Below are 22,768 nucleotides of genomic sequence, written 5' to 3' on the forward strand. Positions count from 1 at the left end.
GGTCCTGGCATTGGGTATTCCCCCTACTGGTTATTGTTATAAAATTGTCCAACGTTAAAGGCAACAATTTGAAAATACATAGCACAGTTGGCATCTACTGCCAATATGATTTATATCCTGACAATATCTGTTCTCTGGATGTGATCTGACTGAATGGAGCCTGCAGCAGCAGTAAACCAACCACATTCCACCCTTCCTGCCACTAACCTAATCTCCCCTCCCTTTGTCGCATGTGAACTTAACCCCAATACACTGAGTTACATCAGTCTGGTCTCTTTGACAGGTTACCAACTAAAGACATACAATCTGTAAGCAACACAGGTATAGCAGTTCCATAGTTCTTTCACTGGACTACTATTCCAGATGCTTGAAGTAATAAACTAGAGGAAGTGAATTCAAATTGCATAAGGTGGTATGGAATTTCAATTTATTTAATAAAAATGAATCTAGAAACAAAAAGGAGGCATCAGTAAAACTAATTGAGTAACTGTTGGCTTGTCAACTGGTTCACTAATGTTCTGCAGGAAAGGAAACCTGTCTATTTGTGTCTCCAATTCCCATCACCTGATGGCTTTTCAAGGTGGACTGGTAAGTCATTCAGTTGTATCAAAGCTGTGCTCCTTCTCCCTGCATACAAACAGAAACTGAAACGGGAGGATCCGGTACAGAGAGTCATGCAGTGCTGGTCTGAGGAAGCAGATGAGCTCCTACATGACTGCTTTGAGACAATGGACTGGTCCATGTTCAAAGACTCAGCTGCCAGCCTTGATGAGTATGCCATCACCATCACAGACTTTATCAGCAAATGTGTGGAGGACTGTGTACCAAAGAGGACAATACGGCTGTTCCCAAACAGGAAACCATGGATGAACCGGGAGATCCACTCCCTACTGAAGTCGAGGACTGCTGCACACAAATCTGGTGATCCTGATCTGTACAAGAAATCCAGATGTGACCTTCGGAAAGCTATCAGGGATGCCAAGAGGCAATACTGACTCAAAATAGAGTCCCAGACCAGCCATCAGCTATGGCAGGGCTTACATGCCATAACAGGCTACAAGACGAAGACGGGCTGCATAGTTGACAACAGTGCATCACTTCCCGATGAATTTAACACATTCTATGCTCGTTTTGAACAGAAGGAAAGTGGATTGTCACCACCCACCCTGACAGCCTCCAATGCAACAGAACCTGTGATCACCGTTGAGGACATAAGATCAGTCTTCCGGAGATTGAACATGAGGAAAGCACCTAGCTCAGATGGTGTCCCTGGCCGTGTGCTCAGATCTTGTGCTAATCAGCTGGCAGAAGTATTTGTGGACATATTCAACCTCTCCCTGCTTCAATCTCAGGTTCCCTCTTGTTTTAAGAAGACCACTATCATCCCGGTACCAAAGAAAAGCAAGGTAACATGCCTCAATGAATACCGACCAGTGGCTCTGACATCCACCATCATGAAGTGCTTTGAGAGGTTGATCATGGCATGCATCAACTCCAGCCTACCAGACAACCTGGACCCATTGCAATTCGCCTATCGCTGAAACAGGTCTACAGCGGATGCCATCTCCCTGGCCCTTCACTCAGCTCTGGAGCATCTGGACAGTAAGGACACTTACGTTAGACTATTGTTTATTGACTACAGCTCTGCCTTCAATACAATAATCCCAAGCAAACTTGTCACCAAACCCTGAGACCTAGGACTCAACACCTCCCTCTGTAACTGGATCCTTGACTTTCTAACAAACAGACTGCAATCAGTGAGGATAGGCAGCAATACCTCTGGCACGATTATTCTCAACACTGGTGCCCCACAAGGCTGCGTCCTCAGCCCTCTACTCCCTGTACACTCATGACTATGTGGCCAGATTCTGCTCTAACTCCATCTACAAGTTTACAGATGATACCACTATTGTAGGCCGTATCTCAAACAGTGATGAGTCGGAGTACAGGATGGAGATAGAGAGCTTAGTGGCATGGTGTCATGACAACAACCTTTCCCTCAATGTCAACAAAACTAAAGAGCTGGTCATTGACTTCAGGTAAGGGGACGGTGTACATGCACCTGTTTACATCAATGGTTCTGAGGTTGAGAGGGTTGAGAGCTTCAAGTTCCAAGGAGTGAACATCACCAACAGCCTGTCCTGGTCAAATCACAGATGCCACAGCAAGAAAGCTCACCAGCACCTCTACTTCCTCAGGAGGCTAAAGAAATTCATGTTGCCCCCTTGACTCACACCAACTTTTATTGATGCACCATAGAAAGCATCCTATCTGGATATATCACAGCTTGATACAGCAACTGCTCTGCCCAGGACCTCAAGAAACTGCAGAGAGCTGTGGACACAGCCCAGCACATCACGGACACCAGCCTCCCCTCCTTGGACTCTTGCCTTTACCTTTCGCTGTCTTGGTGAAGCAGCCAACATAATCAAAGACCCCACCCACCCGGGACATTCTCTCTTCTTTCATCAGGTAGAAGATACAGGAGCCTGCGTAGTGGTTAGCACAACACTATTACAGTGCCAGCGATCGGGGTTCGATTCCTGTCGCTGTCTGTAAGGAGTTTGTACGTTCTCCCATGTCTGCGTGGGTTTCCTCCAGGTGCTCCGGTTTCCTCCCACATTGTAAAGACGTACGGGTAGGTTAACTTGGGTTTAAAATGGGCAGCGCAGACTTGTTGGGCCGGAAGGACCTGTTACCACGCTGTAAGTAAAATAAAAAAAAACACTATTGAACGGTTCCCTTATACGATGAGATGGACTCTGACCTCACGATCTACCTTGTTGTGACCTTGCACCTTATTGCACTGCACTTTCTTTGTAGCAGTGACACTTTACTCTGTACTGTTATTGTTTTTACCTGTACAACCGCAATGCACTCTGTACTACCCAATATAACTGCACTGTGTAATGAATTGATCAGTACGATCGGCATGCAAGACAAGTTTTTCAATGTACCTTGGTACGTGACAATAATAAAACAATACCAATACCAAAGATAGGACATCATTACCTTTCCTAAGCAACCAAGGATCAGCAACAAATTCTACCCTGCCAGCAAAGCCTAGACTCTGAGAATTAATTACATTGATTATACATTAAATACATTGATGCAGAATTTCCTTTAAACTCTGCAATATTAGAAGTGTGCATTTTTAATTCTTCCTATTCTACAATGCCCATAAAGCAGGCTATGAGGAAGTATGACAAGTTCTGTAATATACGAGTGACCCTTCTGCCGTTCTTGATTTGGAGGTGAGCAGGGTGAAATGATCAGGGAGGGAAAGAGGATGAATCACTTTCTGTACAATATTTCCTTGCAGTAAGTCATTCAGTGGTGCTGAAGACGATGAGCATAGATCCATTCCTGTAAAATTCCACCCAGGGCACAGAGAGAGGCTGGGTACCTGGGTACAGACCATGGTGACATGGGACAACAGGTAAACTGTAACTTGTGCAGCTTTGAAAATGGTGCCATCATTCAGCTATCTTGTAAGACCTCTCGCCTTGCCACCACCTCAGTTACTGCCTCAGTTTACCAGATTTCTGGCCTGGGGATTAGCCAGATCAAAAATAATTCTGCATAACCTCTCCTGACCTCCCTACAATAATAATGCCTCACACAATTACAGTACATTTCATGGATCGACAAAGGAAGTCTGAGTAACCAAAGAATTTGACTTAGTGCTAACGTATTTGGCTTTTCTGCTTTGCATGTAAGACAAACTCGAAGGTATTAATCACCAAGGAGATGATCCTTGCTCTACACTCTCCAAGCTCCAAATGAGCGGCATGGAAATGCTCTCTCAGTTTTCTGGAAGTATCTAAGCCAGATGCAAACTTCTAAATTCTAATATGGACTAAAGTCTGACCTCTGAATGACTCAATAATTCACTTCTGCTTCTGGTTCACTTATGTTAAGTGAAAATGCATGAAAATTTAAGCACATATGGCCAAATTTAATAGGATAGCTATGATGCATTAGATATTCAATGAAGGGGGCAATATACAGAAACCAATATTTCTATAGCACATTCGCACACCTCTGAGCCGATATTCTGCATCTTGGATAAAAATGAATTTGCACAGTAAAATGTCATTAACGTCAATATGATAACAACCAAGTGATGCAGTTGGCATAGAACAGAATGTTGCTTAAGTACCTCAGCGCTTCAACAGAATTGATTTGTTCTCACCCATCACAGAATTATGAACACAGCATCAACCAAACATCATCAGTTGGGAGATTCCAGGTACAATCCCAATAATTCTGCCTCAGCCTTAACATTCATTTACACACATTTAATAAAGCCAACAACAATGTAAACCAGACCTACAATGTATAATAATGAACGTATACAAAAAACATATTTACATAATAGTCCATAACTACAAAATAGCAAGTAGACCCATCAGTTCAAGCATATGTAACAGTTCATTATATACAAGACAGTAATTATAAATAAATGTAAACGACACAGCAAATATATGTAACAGAGTACATAGTATAAAATAACGTTAAGGTATGCAAAACAGCTAATGCTTAAGCCTGCATTTGAAGCTCTGCTACACCAATACAGCCTGGTACACCAATACACTCACTGAAACCCACCTTTTTGGTGCATTCAGCCCATGCATACATGTGTTAAGACCCAGATAACATTGAGGCAGGTGATAAGTGACAAGTATCATTCATTCTACAAAAGTGACAGGCAAAAGCCACTACCAGCAAGAGAGTCTAACCACCTACTGTTGACATTGATTGGTTTTACCATTGCAGTGTCCCCCACCAACAATATCCTGGGGGATCATCATTGAGTTGAAACTTCGCTGTACCAGTCACATAAATGCTGGAGCTATGACACCAAGTCAGAGGCTGATTATCCAGCTGTAAGCAACGCAACTCCTGACTCTCCAAATCCTTTTCACCGTCTATACGGCATGACAGGAATGTGATGGAATTTTTTTCCACATACCTAGAAGAGCTTGACCATTTACAGTGGCATGCAAAAGTTTGGTCAAAACTTCTGTTACTGTGAATAGCTAAGCAAGTAAAAGATGACCTGATTTCCAAAAGGCATAAAGTTAAAGATGACACATTTCTTTAATATTTTTAAGCAAGATTACTTTTTTATTTCCACCTTTTACAGTTTCAAAATAACAAGAAGGGAAAAGGGCCCGAAGCAAAAGTTTGGACACCTGCATAGTCAGTACTTAGTAACACCCCCTTCGGCAAGTATCACAGCTTGTAAACACATTCTGTAGCCAGCTAAGAGTCTTTCAATTCTTGTTTGGGGGATTTTCGCCCATTCTTCCTCGCAAAAGACTTCTAGTTCTGTGAGACTCTTGGGCCGTCATGCATGCACTGCTCTTTTGAGGTCTATCCACAGATTTCCGATGATTTTTAGGTCAGGGAACTGTGAGGGCCATGGCAAAACCTTCAGCTTGTGCCCCTTGAGGTAGTCCATTGTGGATTTTGAGGTGTTTAGGATCGTTATCCTGTTGTAGAAGCCATCCTCTTTTCATCTTCAGCTTTTGTTTTTACGGACGGTGTGATGTTTGCTTCCAGAATTTGCTGGTATTTAATTGAATTCATTCTTCCCTCTACCACTGGCTGCAACACAAACCCAAAGCATGATCGATCCACCCCCGTGCTTAACAGTTGGAGAGGTGTTCTTTTCATGAAATTCTGCACCCTTTTTTCTCCAAACTTTCCTGTGTCCTCACCACAAGATTCAGCGTCAGAAGTTTGAAAGGGAACATCTAAACAAGCCTGATGCATTTTGGAAACAAGTCCTGTGGACTGATGAAGTTAAAATGGTAGAGGGAAGAATGAATTCAATTAAATACCAGCAAATTCTAGAAGCAAACATCACACCGTCTGTAAAAAAGCTGAAGATGAAAAGAGGATGGCTTCTACAACAGGATAATGATCCTAAACACACTTCAAAATCCACAATAGACTAATGGGCAAAAATCCCCCAAACAAGAATTGAAAGACTCTTAGCTGGCTACAGAATGCATTTACAAGCTGTGATACTTGCCAAAGGGGGTGTTACTAAGTACTGACCATGCAAGGTGCCCAAACTTTTGCTTCGGGCCCTTTTCTTTTTTTGTTATTTTGAAACTGTAAAAGATGAAAATAAAAAAGTAATCTTGCTTAAAATATTAAAGAAATGTGTCATCTTTAACTTTATGCCTTTTGGAAATCAGGTCATCTTTTACTTGCTTAGCTATTTACAGTAACACATTTTTGACCAGGGGTGCCCAAACTTTTGCATGCCACTGTAAGCTTACTTTACTGCTAACCAAACTAACTGTTCACTCCCTCCATCATTGGTGCGGAGTGGCTGCAGAGAGTAACATTTACAAAATGTTCTGCTGCAACAAACTGTCGTCTTCCAACTTTCCAAACACAGTTACCCACGCCTAGAGAGATAAGGGCAGCAGAGTGGGAGAACTTTCACCACAGGGACTGCAGCACTTCAAGGAAATAGCCCACCTTCTCTCAAAACAGAGCAGAAACACACGAGCAACATCCTCATTCTGCTATGGAATAAACTATCAAATCCAGTAGAAAAAGTGAAATAAAGATCAGATTGAGAGAGATAAAAGACATGAGGAAATAGAAATGTTTCATTGAAATTATTTCATGGGAATGAAACTTCACATTTGCAATAATCTTAACTGCCAAAGGAGATGATGTATTCACAACAACAATTTCCATTTATACAATAGTTTTAACTCAACAAAATAATCCAAAGCATTTAAAAGATTGTTATCAAACAAAAACTGGTACTGGGCCTCTTAGGGAGCCATCAGCACAGATTGACTGGACTCTTGCCATAAATTTCTAATTCTATGATCAAAAGGTTTCTTAAAGAAAGAAAATGGAGGCAAGAAGATGGAGAGGGCTAGGGAGGGAATTTGAGATCTTAGCATTTGATAGCTGAAGGTATGGTTGTCAAGCATGGCAATTAAATTCAGGATGACCAAGGGTCCAGAATTTGAGGTGCACAGACATCAGAAGGCTGTAGGGCTGGAGATAACAGATAACAAAAGCTGAGACCATGAAAGATTTCAAAGCAAAAATGAGGATTTCAGAATTGAGATGTTGCTTATCTGGGAGTGACAGCAGATCAACAATCACATGACTGATGAATGAACACCTCTGTAAAGCTATCACCTAATGCACTATTGCCCTTGAGCTTACTAGCTCAAGGGCAACAGTGCATTAATTGATAGCATTACAGAGAAATAAAAGAGGGAAGCTGACTAGGAAGAAGGTGATTTCTCTAGCAGACGAAACAAAGCCACAGAAAAGGATTTCAGCAACAGATGAGCCGTGGGGGGAGGCACTGTTACAGGTGATGTTACAGGTAGGAATAAACACTCTTAGATGACATGAATATGTGGTCTGAAGTTCATCTTGGGGTTAAATATGGCATAGACATTGTGGACACTCTGGCTTAATTTCAAATAGCTGGAGAGGGATGGAGTTAATTTTTAGATACAGGAGTTTCTGACTAAGATTTAGCTTACGGAAATTTCTCCTCATCCAGTACTATTCAAAAGACAAACAGTTTGGGAATTTAGAGACAGTGGAGGGGATAAGGAGGATGGTGGTGAGGTGGACAAGACTTACAGCTAAAAGGATACTTGCACCGGAAGTGACAAACCCTAACATTTTCTGGCATGCTCACACCTTTCAATACATTTGTATGGGAAACAAAAATGAGATTTTAGGGAAGGCTTTCGAGGAGTCTTGCATACTGATTTCTGTACTTAACTTCAATTTTCATCTAAGTAACCATAAGTATTACTGGCTTTGACATGATTTCTACAGCAAGATCCATCCTATTATATGCAGAAATTATTTCATGATATATACAGGCATACAAGTCCATTCAGTAATTAGGGTGCAACAGATCGGGAATTCTGAACTGGAGAGGGAATGGAAAGGTTCATACTTATTTCAGTAAACTGATTATTCTTTTACATTGATTTTGGATCATCACTCACTGATTATGGGAAATTACATAAAGGCTCCATGCACCACACACATTTTGATTATAACGTACTGATTCTGGAGAGGAACAGATAGATTCTGGACCACTAGACTGACAGCTCATCATAACACATTGACTCTGGATCACTGCACACAAACTCTGAACCACTACATCTTATTGGTGCTTAAGGCCTGCAATTCATTCCACAGGTTTTGTGAGCCTCGAGCAAACCAGAGATGAGAGAGGGCATCCAATTTTAAGACTCAGCTCTGGACCCTTTAATAGGCTTGGAGGAGGGAAGAGAGGTCTTCCACTGCCAGATGGCACAGAGCCACTGCCTCACAGGTCCAGCAACCCAGCTTCAATCCAGACTTTGGATGCTGTCTATGTGGAGTTTGCATGTTCTCTCTCTGATGGCGTGGGTTTCCCTGGCGTGCTCCAGCTTCATCCCACATCTCAATATACTGGTTTGTTTAATTGGCTATTGTAAATTACCCTGAGTGTAGAGGATGGTAGGAAAACTGGGAAGGAGTTAATGTGCACGTGAGGGTGAACAGCTTACTGGGAGATGTGGGGGGGGGGGAGAAACGGGACTGATAGGAATGCCCCGAAGGCGGACATACACATGATGGGCTGAATGGCCTCTTCCTCTGTCATAAGAGAATAATAATATAAACAAAAGAATACAATGTGGAAGCTGTCGAGGTCCATAGTGAACTGATGATGGGAGGAGGTCACCTTGAATATCAATACCCCAAAAGATAAGTATGATTCATTTGCATAATCAAAGTTAATTAAAACATCATTAAATCCTTTCTCCCAATAATTGCACCATTAGTGTTGTATATTGCTCCATGCAATGTACACCAAATAACAACACTATCAATCAGGACTCCACCTGACATTTAGAAGGCCACTACACCCTCACACACTTACCACCAACCCAAAGCTCACAGCCTCAACATTAGGCCATACTGGTTCTGAAGCATTACACAATGTCCTATAATGCTTACTTAATGATGCTAGATCATCATACACTGACATGTGATCATTACATACTGACTTTAGATCATCAAACACGGAGACTTCTTCTTAGCCAGTCCCCATGGGGTTGACAATGGCTTGTTTCCACCCTGATTTTGTGGGTTCTAAGGTGTTGGATGAGACCCAATATGGGAACTGCAGACTTTTACATAGCTGAGGTAGGAGATGCCTGACAGGGCATACAGGTGACTCTAGATCGTTGCACCACTGACTCTCGTTAGTTAAACACCAATCCGTGATCATTGCATACTGACTCTTGATCATTACACAATCAGTACAAGGGAAATCATTGGAAAAAAATTCGAAGGGACAGGCTTTAAGTTCAGTTGGAAAGGCAGAGACTGATTTGGTGGAGTCAACATAGTTTTGTGCAGGGGAAATCCTGTTTCACAAATCTGATTGTGGTTTTTGAGGAGGTAACTAAGAAAATTGATGAAGGCAGGGTGGTAGAAGTGATATCCATGGACTTTACCAGAGCTTTTGATAAGGTTCCACACAATAGGCTAGTCCAGAAGGTTAAAGCACATGGGATCTGAGGTATGTTGGCAAACTAGATCCAAAATTAGCTTGGTGATAGGAAGCAGAGGGTAGTGGTAGAGGGTTTTTTTTCCTGACTGCAAGTCTATAACTAGTGGTATACTGCAAGGGATCATTGCTGGGACCTTTGTTATTTGTCATATACATAAATGACTTGGATGAGAATGTAGATGGTCTAATTAGTAAGTTTGCTGATGACACAAAAATTGGTGGAGTCATAGATGGCAATGAAGGTTGTCTATGGGTACAGAGGGATATAGATCAGCTGGAAAGTTGGACTGAGTGGTGGCAGATGGAATTTAGTCCAGACTAGTGTGAGGTAATGCACTTTAGGACATCAAATACTGGCCAGATACATGCGGTAAATGGCAGGGATCTTAGGAGTGTTTATGTACAGAGTGGACATGCTATGTTGGCACCAGAAGCGTGGCGACACTTGCGGGCTGCCCCCAGAACACTCTACGCAAAAGATGCATTTCATTAGGGCAGGCACGACAGCGTAGCGGTAAGTGCAATGCTATTACAGCGCCAGTGATCCAGGTTCAATTCCGGCCACTGTCTGTAAGGACCTTATACGTTCTCCCCATTTCTGCATGGGTTTCATCGGGGTGCTCCAGTTTCCTCCCACATTCCAAAGACGTACGGGTCAGGAAGTTGTGGGCGTGCTATGTTGGCACCGGAAGTGTGGCGACACTTGCGGGCTACCCCCAGAACACTCGACGCAAAAAGATGCATTTCGCTGTGTGTTTCGAAGTACATGTCACTAATAAAGATATTTTATCTTATCCTGTGGTGCAAATTCATAGTTCCCTGAAAACGGTGAAAACATGTGGATGGGGTAGTGAAGAAGGCATTTGGTATGCTTTGCCACCATAGGCTAAGGTACTGAATATAAGAATTGGGATGTCACGGTGCAGCTGTACAAAACATTGGTTAGATGACACAGAGTATTGTATACAGTTCTGGTTGCTACACTGCAGGATGGATGTGGTAGCATTAGAAAGTGTGCGGAAAAGATTCACCAGGATGTTGCCTGTAATAGGGGGCTTACAAGGATAGGCTGTATTTACTCTCAGTGGAGCATAGGAGGCTGAGGGATGACCTTACAGAGGTTTATAAGATTATGAGGGGCATAGATAGGATAGATAGTGGAAGTCCTTTTCCCCAGGGTTGGGGAGTAAAACTGGAGGGCGTAGGTTTAAGGTGAGAGGGGAGAAAGTTAAACGAGATCTGAGGGGCAGGTTTTCCACACAGAAGATGGTGGTTATATGGAACAAGTTGCCAGAGGAGATAGAGGAGGGAGAAACAATTACAGCATTTAAAATGCATTTGGACAGGTACTCAGATAGGAAAGGAATAGAGGGATTTGGGCCTAATGAAGACAAATGAGATGGGCCTAGTATGGTATCATGGTTGGCATGGACTAGTTAGGCTAAAGGGCCCATTTCTGTGCCGTACAGTTCCATGACTCTAGAACATTGCATAATGTCTCTAGATCGATAAATACTTATGCTAGTTCATTATACACAAAGCCAGAATCATTACACACTGCCCCATGATCATTACATACAGTTTTGAACCATACATTGAACCATGATGATAATGTTTTGTGTCTGGATCATTACACACTGATTTTAGATCATTGCAGACTGACCAATGGTCATAATACGCCAACTCTGGATCATTATAATCTTATCATTAGACGTTACTGCCTGCTGAGAATGTGAAAGTCAGGATGTGGACAAGATTGGGACTTGGTAGGTTAGGTGCCCCCATGCCCAAATAATCAACAGGCAATCTGTGTATATCCTCACACATCAAGAATGGCCAGTCATCTGAGATGACCTGATAGGATTGCCTGCTAGAAATGTCACTCAAGGCAGGAGAGAAAATGGTCAAGAAATAAAGATTTTTCATTTACATAGGCCTTCACTATGTTGGAACTGTAGTCATTGTTGTAATGTTGGAACACAGTAGCTTATTTAGGCACAGTGCAATCTGATGAATACAATGAGATAAAGACAAAAAAATCTGTACTAATTAATTTAGTGTGGGGAAAAATTCTCCTTGACACCAAACAGAACTCCTTTGCTCTGCTTTAAATGATGTTATGGAATCTTTTGTATTCACCTGAAAGGACAAAAAAGCCTTTACTTAATATCTCACTTAAAGAGATTAAAAGGTGTTGGTGTTCAGAGGGACCTGGACATTCTTGTACACAAATCACTGGAAGTTAACATAAAGATACAGCAAACAATTAGGAAGGCAAATTGTGCATTGACCTTAGCACCAAAGTAGAAATGTTTTGCTGCAATTACATAGTGAGTCTGCATCTGGAATATTGTGTACAAGCCTGATATCTTTAACTAAAGAAGAAAATATTTTTGATAGAGGGTATCCAACTATTGTTCACCAGACCAATTACTGGCTAGGCAGATTTCTCAGATGAGGAGAAAATAAGCAGACTTGATCTATGGTCTTGAGATTAGAAGAATAAGAGACGATATCATTGAAACATACAAAATTATTAAGGTGCTTGACAGGGTAGATATTTCCACTGCAAGGGTGTCCAGAAGCAGGGTTTGCAGTCTCATAATAAGTGGTTGACTATTCAGGATGGAGCTGAAAATAATTTCTCCACCAAGAGGGTAGTAAATCTTTGTAATGCTCTACCCAGAAGGCCATGAATGCACATTCTTTTGATACATACAAGACAAAGATTGATAGATTTCCAGATATTAAAGGAAGCAAGCAGAATGGGGCTGGTGCAAGAAAATGGCATTGATGTAAAAGGTCAACCATGATCTTACTGAATGGCAATACAAGTTGAACTTCTGCTTCTGTTTTTTTAGTTCTAATCTAAAAGATGTTCCTTCCAACTGTGCCATACTACTTCAATAATGCTCCACCAACAATAAATCAATAGCGCAGCACACTCAATGTATTGTCCCATCTCACAGCGCGGCGCTGCCCCGGCACCATCCCGTCTCACAGCGCGGCGCTGCCTCAGGTTTGCGTTCTGACAACTGCCTCTTGGTGTTGCCTTGTCTCGGTGCTGCTTCTGGGAAAGTGCAGCGGTCTCTCAGTATTCTCCCTCTGACAGTGCGGCACTCCCTCCAAAAGCACAGCACCCCCCTGCGCACTGGGCTTACATGAGGTCTCAAGCCTGGAACTTGAACCCACAACCTCGTGACTCAGAAGGGAGAGTGATAACACTGAGCCACAGCTGATAGTTATGTAATCCAGAGGTATCCTTATGTGGCACATGAAGTTGTGTGAAACATAAAGACCTGTTGGGCCGAACGGCCTGTTTTGTTAATTCCATAAAACGAAGCTCCATCAGAGCAACCGCCACCCGCTTATTGTTAAGTTTCCATCGTTACACTTAAGAGGAACCATCTCCGGGCTGCATGTGAGCGACGTGCAGTGGAGTTACCTTGAGTGCCACCTGGCAGTGGAGGGGTGTCCATTCCACCCGGTAACACTCCGCCACGCTCTGGTTCTGCGTATCCAGGGACACCTGGAGCTCGGCCACGCCGTCCCATGTGTAGCAGAACCGCGTTGCGTTGAACCAGCAGAGGTTGTGGAGCAGGGTGACTCCTCGGCCAGGCAAGTGGCGGGCGCCGATGTGGGCGAAAGTCTTGTCCTGGCTGAGCGACATCAGTGAGAAGGACAGGCTCCTCCTGTCCCACACCAGCCCGCTGACCTGCCCCCTCAGGATCCAGTTGGTGTCCGGCTTATCCACCACCTGCCAGTAAAGGACGCCGATGGTCATCAGGAAAAGCAAGGCGACTCCCAGGCAGGCGACCGCCCCCTTCCATGTCTCGTTCATCTCTTTGATGCCGGGGTCCAGGCTGGAGTCGCCGGCGGCGCTGGCCATTTCCCTGGCCCGTCTCACCATCTCCCTCCGGCGCTGGGCTCGGAGCCGCGGGAGCCGCGCTGCCCCGCTCCTACCCCGAGCCCCGTGCTGCCCGGCAGAGGGCTCGGTGCGAACTGCCGCTGAACTGCTGCGGCACTTGTCCCGGGCTGGAGCAGCGCCTGAATAAAGCGAAACCAACCTTTCGCAGCGCCGGCGATCAGAGCGGGGAGAGCCTGCGAATTTGCCGTCCGCGGGTAATCCGGTGGCATGGCAGGGAAAGTACTAATTGCCCAGCTAACAACATTTATATAGCGCCCTCGTTGTGGTATTACGCCCCAGAGCGTGAGTTCAGTCTAACCAGGCTGGATAATAACACGAGGGGGGATAGGGAAGAGGTAGGGGCCATCGGTCGTTTAGCTCAGCCGAAGGAAGACGTGTGCCGAGGCTCCCTCTTTATTTGGTCTCCGTGACAGAGATTTCCATGAGCTCTCAGTACTTGTTGCGGGAGAGAAGGAGAGAGAGAGAGAGAGAGAGAGTTTTAAGAGGAGGGCTTGTAACAAGAGAATAGAACCCGAGATCATCCTTGAAGTCAAGGGTGATCCTGGGGTTGGGAACAGTTTTAACCAGCTGGTAAAGCGCCCCATTGTGGCCCAGCCAGACTTGGTAGGTGGTTGAAACCTGTTGTCGGTTTCAAGCCCCTGGGTCGCTGAAGATGGAGACTGTACCAGGAGGAAGAATTAGGGTGAGAGTGAAAAAGAAATGCATATTTTTTAAAAACCCAGAAAATTCTGGAAAAGGTCAGCTGGTCGGACAGCGTCTGCGGAGGGAGAACCCGTCACATTTCAGGTCAAGTATTAGTTTTAACGGGTCCAGGAAACCAAAGCGGTGTTCATGGTCTTTGGCAGGAATGTGAGGTTGGAGATGGAGCAGTAGTTTGCATGGTGGGCTTTTGAGGATAGGGTGGTGATAGTACAGGGAGCAGTGCCTGAGAAAATAGAACAAGGAACATTTTCAGCTAAGGTGAAGGCTGTGGAGGGAAGTTAGATGGTCAGTAGTTTAGTGAGAACAGGGTGAAGAGAGCATGAGGTAGTTTTAGTAGAAGGTGATCATGACGGGCTCGAAGAAAGCATGAGAACCAGTTGGAGAGGCATGATGCAAGTTCAGGGTGTAATCTTGGGGAAGTTTACCCCAGTGGTTTACAGTCATGAAACAGGCCCTTCAGCTCAACTCCTCCATGTCTACCTGAGTTAGTCCCATTTCCCTGCATTTGGCCCATATCCCACTAACCTTTTCCTATCCATGCACCTGTCGAAATGTCTTTTAAACATTGTATTTGTACCTGCCTCTACCACGTCCTCTGGCAGCTGGTTCCATATTACCACCACCCTCTGTGTGAAAAAGTCACACCTCAGATCCCTTTTAAATCTTTCCCATTTTGCCTTAAACCTCTGTCCTCGGGTTTTAGGCTCCCCTACCCTGGGAAAAAGACCGTGACCATCCACCTTACCATGAGGGGAATTGACTGTTCCAGGTGACCAAACTATCACGGAGAATCTGTTAACTGACTGTCCAGGAAATCCATAACTGTCCATTTAGGGAATCCACTAATTGACCTGTGACAGAATCTACAAATTGACAGCATAGGGAATCCACTAACTGCTGCTCCAGAATCTATGAACTGGCCTACTGGGGAATGCATTAACTGACTTCCTTTGGAACCTACTAATTGAGCTGTTGTGGAATTTCTAAATGTCCTGCCTAGGGAATAATCCAGAAATGAACTAACTGGTCAAGCAGGGAGTCCACCAACTAACCAGCCCTGTAAATCAACCATATGACAAGTTAGTCAATCTATTGACTCACCAGCCTATATAATCTAATAATTGAAAGGCTTGTGTAATCCACTCAAAGAATAACTCGGAGAATCTTAAAATTGTAGAATTTTATGAAGGAGGCAATTTGGCTCAGCACAGCTGTGCTGACCATTTGAAAAATTTGTCCAATTTAGTCCCACACCCAGCTTCTTCCCCAGCAGTTTTAGACAATTTCTTGCCTCCTTGTTCTTGTTCCATGTGTGTAGATACTATGATTCCTACATGCCAATCTACTTGTCAGAAGAAACAGTTTCTCTCCACTTGCTCTCTCAAAATTTTTGCATACGTGCATTGCTTTCCTTGACCTTCCCTGCTCGAAGGGAAACAATCCCAGTTTCTCCGGTCTATTTGTATAATTGAAGTTGCTCATCCCCAGTATCATCCCAGCAAACTTCTGCACTCAAGCTGCCCTGAAATCTACACAACTGACCAGCTGAGAACCAACAGTGATTTATTAGGATCTTACCATAACTTCCCTGTTCTTATATTCAATACCCTATTTACAACTGCAAATATCCCACGTTTTCTGAACTGCATAATTTACTGCTCTTTCACCTTCAGGCTTCACCCAGTCTCTATACCTTACATACCCTTAAACTAGTATAGTTTAGATTATATTTCTTCTGCATTTGATACCTCCCTGAGTGCATCATTTCACATATCCTCATTAAATTGCATATATCATGTGTCTGCCTATATTACGAGTCGTTTTTATGACCCCCTGATGTTTGCTCCCTTCCTATTCGCTAGTTACTGTGTAGCCAAGTTTGGTAACATCACAGACTTCAAAACGTACTTCATGGTTATTTGCATATACCAAGAAAAGCAGTGGCTCAAGTCTGATTCCAAGGGAACCCCACTGCTTATTTTTCCACTCAGAAAAATATCCATTCCATTCACTTTTACTTTGTTTCTAATCGCTTAACTAATTATGGACCACTGCCCATTTAATACCACTTATCTTCTGAATAAGTCTATCAGGTACATTATCAAATGTCTTTGGAAGTCCATATGTAACAACAGCAAAATGCTCTACAGGAGAATTATTACCAACATTTAACAATGAACCACATAGAATATTGCTCAGGCAGACAACCAAAAGCTTGGTCAAAGAGTCAGTTTTAAGGAGCATTCTATGGGAGGAAGGAGATTTAGAGACACAGATGTTTAAGGAGAGAATTCAAGAGTTGAGGACTTGACAGCTTAAGGCCAGACTGCTAATAATGGAACAACCAAATTCAAAGGTAATAGAAAGGTCAGAATTGAAGGAGGCAGTAACTGGGATGGAAGAGATTATAGAAACGGGAAGGGTGAGGGGGCCTGTGAAAGATTTGAAAGTATACCCTCTTGAGTTCTCAAACTGCAACTCCCCTCTTGTCTGAACAGATGTGCAACATTTGCAGCTCTCCATTCCTCTGTCATGACCCTGCAGCCAATAGTGAAAGATTTTGGACAGTGCCTCTGTCATTTACAGTCTTAGTTTCCTTAGTGACCTCCCATCTACACCAGTTTTACTTTTCCAACTTTTTAAGTACACTCTCTATGGGTAAAGAGGATACAATTCCTTGGATACTTTCTTCTTTTGTTTTCTTTCCCTCTTTTACTTTCTTTCTCTATACCTTTTTCATCATTACCAAGATCAATCTTGGCCAATGGGAACTATATAATGCCCAGCTGAGTGAAGCTGCATCTGCCTGTTTCCATTGTTATTTATTGAATCATTACCAGAGATTAACCTGCAATGGCTTCTCCTCCTGCTCCCAAGCCATTGCTTCCTATGTCCATCTAAGAACCAGCTGTAGAGATAACGGGTGCTTTAGTGATGATCTTCCAAAGTTCCCTAGTTTTTACAACAGTCTTAGAACATTGGAAGGCAGCAAATGTAACACCTTATTTAAGAAAGAACAGAGAGAGAAATAGGCAATTATCGAACAGTTAGCCTGATATCAATTGATGGAAAAAAGCTAGTAACAATTATTAAATAGGTGGTAACCAGGCAATTAAAAAAAGTCATAACTAGGCAGAATCAACATGATGTCATAAAAGGGAAACTGAGGCAAATCTAAGGAGTTTTTTGGAGTTGAAATGAGGGGGAACAGTGGATGCAATATATCTACATTTTCCAAAAACTTTGTGTTTAGAGATACAGATGGAAACAGGCCCTTCAGGCCATTGAGTCCACACCAACCATCAACTACCCATTTACACTAATCCGACATTAATTCCATTTTTTATTCTCCCCACATTACCATTAACTCCCATCAGATTCTACTGCTCACCTACACCCCAGGTGCAACTTAAAGTGGCCAATCAACCTACCAATATTGCATGTCATTGGGATCTGGGATGAAACCAGAGCACCTAGAGGAAACTCACGTGGTCAAAGCGAGAACGTGCAGATGCCACAGAGACAACACCTAAGAATTGAACCTGGTCTCCGGCGCTGTGAGCTGATAGGGTATTAGTAAAATTAACAGAATAAAGGTTCAGGGATTGGAAGTAATACATTATCGGGGATAGATGATTGGTTAAAACAATGAATAGGAATAAAATAATTTATTTACACTTTGGCAGACAGGTTGGGTGACCTAGGATCAATATTGGGCCCTCAGCTATACAGATGATTTAGATAAAAGATAGACCGTAAAGTATCCAAATTTGCTTATGTTACACAGCTAGATGGGAAAGTGAGTTGTGAGGACAATACAAAACATCTACAAAGGGATATTGTCAGATTAAATGAGTGTCCAAGACAGTGGCAGATATTACATAATGTAGAAAAATGTGAGCAACACACAAAATGCTGGAGGAACTCAGCAGGTTGGGCAGCATCTGTGGAGGGAAATGGACAGTCATTGTTTTGGATCAAGACCCTTCATCTGGTCTGAAAGACAGAGGGGAGATAGCCAATATGTGAGGTTGTTCAAATAAGGAATGAGAGGTTATCTTATTGAAACGTGAGATTGAGAGGGACTGATAGGGTAAACGCTAAGAGGTTGAATTTGCAACTGCAGAAGTTGGGTGCTTGAGATTCTATGTCAAGACAATGAGTTAGCAATTCAGGATGTAATGAGGTGACATTTCTTAACTCAGAGGTTAACAGCCCCGATGGCTGTGGATGCGGTTCTCGACTATACTTAAGGCTGAAATTTTAGGATCGAGGCAAGGGTTCAGGCAGAAAGGATCAGCCATACTATTGAATGGCAGATCAGCCCTGAGAGGTGGGAGATCCCACTCATGCTTCTTTTGCTTATGTCCTTGACTTCTTCCTGTTAGTCACCAATCATGCTGTTCCCCATCAATATCTGAAAGCAAACTATCAGCTTCCACGTTTCAAGGCAGTTTTCATTATCACTCTCCCCGACCTCTCGACAGAGAGCTTGTCCAATGCTGCAAGATATCCTTCCAATAAATATCAATAACACTTAACTCATTCTCATAAGCTCTATTTCCTAACTATTAGTTCTAAGCGTCTCCCTGACTATTGTCTCAAACTGAGCCATCTGTTTGTAACCTAGGTGTTATATTTAATCACAAGATGAACTTGGACACATATTCACACCATCGCCAAGACAGCCTGTTTCATAGAATCATGGACTCTACTCAGAGTTCACCTGCTGTTGAAGTGCTGATTTATGCCTTTACCCCCTCAGTTCACTCTTAGCCATACATGTCCTAATCCCAGGAAGCTCCAGTTCCCCCTTTACATTTATGGTGCTCATCTTGCATGGACATGTTATACAGTGCCTTACGTTTAAAATTCTCATTCTTATTTTCAAATCCCTCCATGGTCTTGACCCCTCCCTAACTCTAGAAACCACTCCAACCCAATGAGATACTTGCATTCTGGCCCTTGATCATCCCCAAATTATTTCACTGCACTGATGACACCCCAAGCTCTGGAATTCCCTCCCTAAATCTCTATCTCTGCATTTCTACTTCCCTTTCCTCCTTTGAGATGTTCAGTAAAATCTTTCCCTTTGACAAGTTTTTGGTTGTCTAGTCATCCTATCTCCATATGAAACCCAATATAAAATCATGAATGATAAATTTTGTTAAGGGCTTTGGAACATTTTATGATGTGGAAAGTGTTTTTTTAGAACAAATTGTTGCTGTTTCTCTCTTCGTTATACTTGATAGGTTAAATCCAGTGAAGATCTAATGTAGTATAACGCTGTCCCCTACTGGGGAAAGAAGGATTAGTGAAGGCACAAAATAAAGCCAGATTATACTGAAGAACATTTTCTGTTAATTTATTGGGCACTCCACCAATTTATGCCAGCTATCTGGGCAAGTTTTGGAAGGAATTCCAGAATTTGGGGCTGAGGTAATGCATAGTAATAAATAGTATGACAAAGAAAGCGGAGAATATGCCTGAAGATGGGACTTGGAAGAATACAGAGTGCTGGTTTCACTTGACGATCGGAGAATGTTAAAAGTTAGTTACGGACAGCTGAGTTTGGATGAGATGAAAGCTATGGAGCATTGAAGTGGAAGTCATTGAAATAGTCATGTTTGGAGGTAATGGATAAGGCATGGATAAAGGTTTCAATACTGAGGTAGGGTAGAATTGGCAATTTTATCAAAATTAAGTAAGCTGTTTTTGTGATTGTATTGGTGTTGGTTTATTATTGTCACTTGTACCGAAGTACAGTGAAAAACTTGTCTTGCATGCCGATCGTACAGATCAATTCATTACACAGTGCTTTGAGGTAGTACAGAGTGCATTGAGGTAGTACAGTGTAAAAACAATAACAGAATACAGAGTAAAGTGTCACAGCTACAGGGAAGTGCATTTCAGGTAGACAATAAGGTGCAAGGTCAAACAAGGTAGATTGTTAAGTCAAGAGTCTACCTCATTGTTGGAACTATGGAGTCAGTAGCCCAAGCTGCCTGATTAAGTGTGGTCCAATGAGAGGGATGGAGTGGGTGGCTTGGAAATAAGAGTTGTGGCAGGGACTAAGGACAATGCTTTTGGTGTGGGGAGAATAAGATATGGGATTAATGAAGTATTAGCGTAAATGGTTGGTTGATGGTTGATGGGGACTTAGGACAATGCTTTTGGCAGCGCAGATGCAGAAATAAAGTAACAAACGTCTCAGTAAATCAGTTAGCATCTGTGGAGATAGTAAAAGAACTAACACTTCAGATCAATGATCTTTTATCAGAAACAGGTAAAATTTTAAGGTGCTGAGAAAGAGCGAAAGAGAGGAGGGAACAAAAGGGAAACTCTGTGAAAGGGTGGAAGTCAGATGAAAGTGCAAGATTTAGAGGTGTAAGTAAGAGAAGCAGAATTATTGTTCCGAATCCTGTTCTGACAAAAGGCCCTGGTCCAGAAACATTAACTTTTTCTTTTTCCATAAAAAATGAGTGACCTGCTAAGTGTTTCCAATATCTATGGCTTTTTGATTTTCAAGCAGAATCATTATCTGAAATTATCAATGAAAGATGCTGGAAATCTGAATTAATAAAATAACATGAATTACCTGAACTTGTTGAAATCAGTGTTGAAAAATTGTAATGCACCTAGTTGACAGAAAGTATCTTCTTCCTCACCATCTCTTGTCATCAGCTGGGAATGAAAGATGAGCATAACTCCAGGGAGTATAAAATCAATATGCTCAATCTCAATCTGTCTACATCCTTTATGAACTCTTCGTATTCTCCTCACAATTTGTGTTCTCCTCCACACACCTATCTTATCTTTCATCAATGAACAGATACATTACTCTTGGTCCCTTTATCAATTAATACAAATTGTTAATAGCTGACATTCACAATTATACTAGTTACAGTTTGACAACCTGGAAAAAAAACATCTTTAACCCCTGTCTTCTGTCAATCAACCAATTCTCTATCCTTCAGATAATCACAGAGGTGAGCACAGAAGGAGGCTGTTCAGCCCGCTGAGTCACTGCTACTGCTCCCGAGAGAAATCTGGTTGCTTCCAATCTCCTACTCTCCCCTGATGGCCCTGAAATTCTTTTTCCCTTCAAGTATTTATCTAGGTCTATTTTGTATATTATATGTTACTAGCTAATACGTTACTCCCTTCTCAGTGCCTTTACGGAAATCCAAATACACAATATCTATTAGTATCCTTTCATCCACTCTGCTGGTTCCATCTTCAAAGGACACTACATTTGTCAAACACCATTTCCCTTTCATAAAAACATGTTAACTAATCATATTATAATTTTCTAAGTTTCCTTTACTACTTCCTTTATAACAATTTCCAGCATTTTCCCAACAATTGATATCCGTCGAACTAGAATTTAACTTCCTCCTTCCTTGAATAGTCGTGTTACATCGTCTGTTTTCTAATTCTAGATTCTAAGGAACTTTCGAAGATCACAACCAAGCATCCACTCTCTGTAGCCAAGTGTTTTACAACTTTAGGATGCTGGTATCAGGTCCAGGGGATTTGTCAGCCTTTAGATCCAATAGTTTGACCTTTCGCAAGCAATGCTGATAGTTTTCTGTTCTTCTGTTTGCCTGCTGATTACCTGCTACTTGTCATGTGTTTTTAATGTCTTCTGCTGTAAAGATAGAGATATTTGTTCAAAATTTCTTTATTCCCTATGATTAATTTTCCAGTCTCATCTTCTCAGAGACTAATATTTATTTTCGCTAGTCTTTACCTATTTACAAATTAGTAGATCTTGAGTATTTTGTATTTCTTGCTTGTTTATGCTTTAATTCAATATTCTCCCTCTTCAGCAATTTTTTTAGTTATTATTTGCTTCTAAAGTTCTCCCAATCTTCATAATCTGTTAATGTGCACTGCAACCATACAAGTCTTTATTTTCATACGAATAACATCCTTACGTTCTTTGGTTGGCCATGGACAGGTCATCTCTGTTATCAGATCTTTGTTTCTTAATGGAGTACGTCCGTGATGACTATGATTCTCCCTCTCCTTCTCTCATTCCTTAACTTTTTCCATCCTCATCTCTTTCATGCATTCTCTCTGTCCTGGGACAACATAGTGGATACTGTGACTCTCTTTCTCCACCCCTCATCTAAGAATAAGGTAATGGACATGGGGAGCTTCTCTTTCATCTCTCTTTCTTTCTTTACTTCACTCCAGCTATCCTACTAATTCCTGAGGGCAGGTAGAGTGCTCCCAAGTTTACTGACAAGGGGCATTGAAAGGCTGGAGGATCACATCATCTGCAGAAGAATGTTCTCTGTTCAAGGGTGAATTTAGAGAATGTTCTCTGTCCAGTGAGACAAGGATTGACAACATTATGTTTCAAAAATAATTTTCTATTTAAGGGTGGGACAACCCTAATAATGAGGGACTGTTGACAGAGTATCTCCAGGGGTTAAGCCAAATAATGCTGGCAGCATGTTTGCAGGGAGTTCCCTCTAATGACATGAGTGCAGTCTATGAATGCTTACACTAGAGAAAGTCTGTCATGCAAGCAAATGCCTGTACACACT

At 42.3% G+C, this 22,768-nt stretch overlaps 1 protein-coding gene across 1 annotated transcript in view; it reads right to left on the reverse strand.

Moving 5' to 3' along the window:
- The window catches only part of si:ch211-236l14.4 (SITS-binding protein), a 77,689-nt gene extending 64,029 nt beyond the window's left edge, over positions 1–13,660 (reverse strand). Inside the window, exon 1 of the mRNA XM_052028983.1 lies at positions 13,026–13,660. Coding sequence (XP_051884943.1) covers positions 13,026–13,490 — 465 coding nt within the window. The 5' untranslated portion in view covers positions 13,491–13,660. The remainder of the gene's footprint in view (positions 1–13,025) is intronic.
- Between the last annotated feature and the right edge of the window lie 9,108 nt (positions 13,661–22,768).

The sequence above is a fragment of the Pristis pectinata genome, chromosome 14, assembly GCF_009764475.1.
Source record: "Pristis pectinata isolate sPriPec2 chromosome 14, sPriPec2.1.pri, whole genome shotgun sequence".
In the NCBI taxonomy this organism is placed as follows: Eukaryota; Metazoa; Chordata; class Chondrichthyes; order Rhinopristiformes; family Pristidae; genus Pristis; species Pristis pectinata.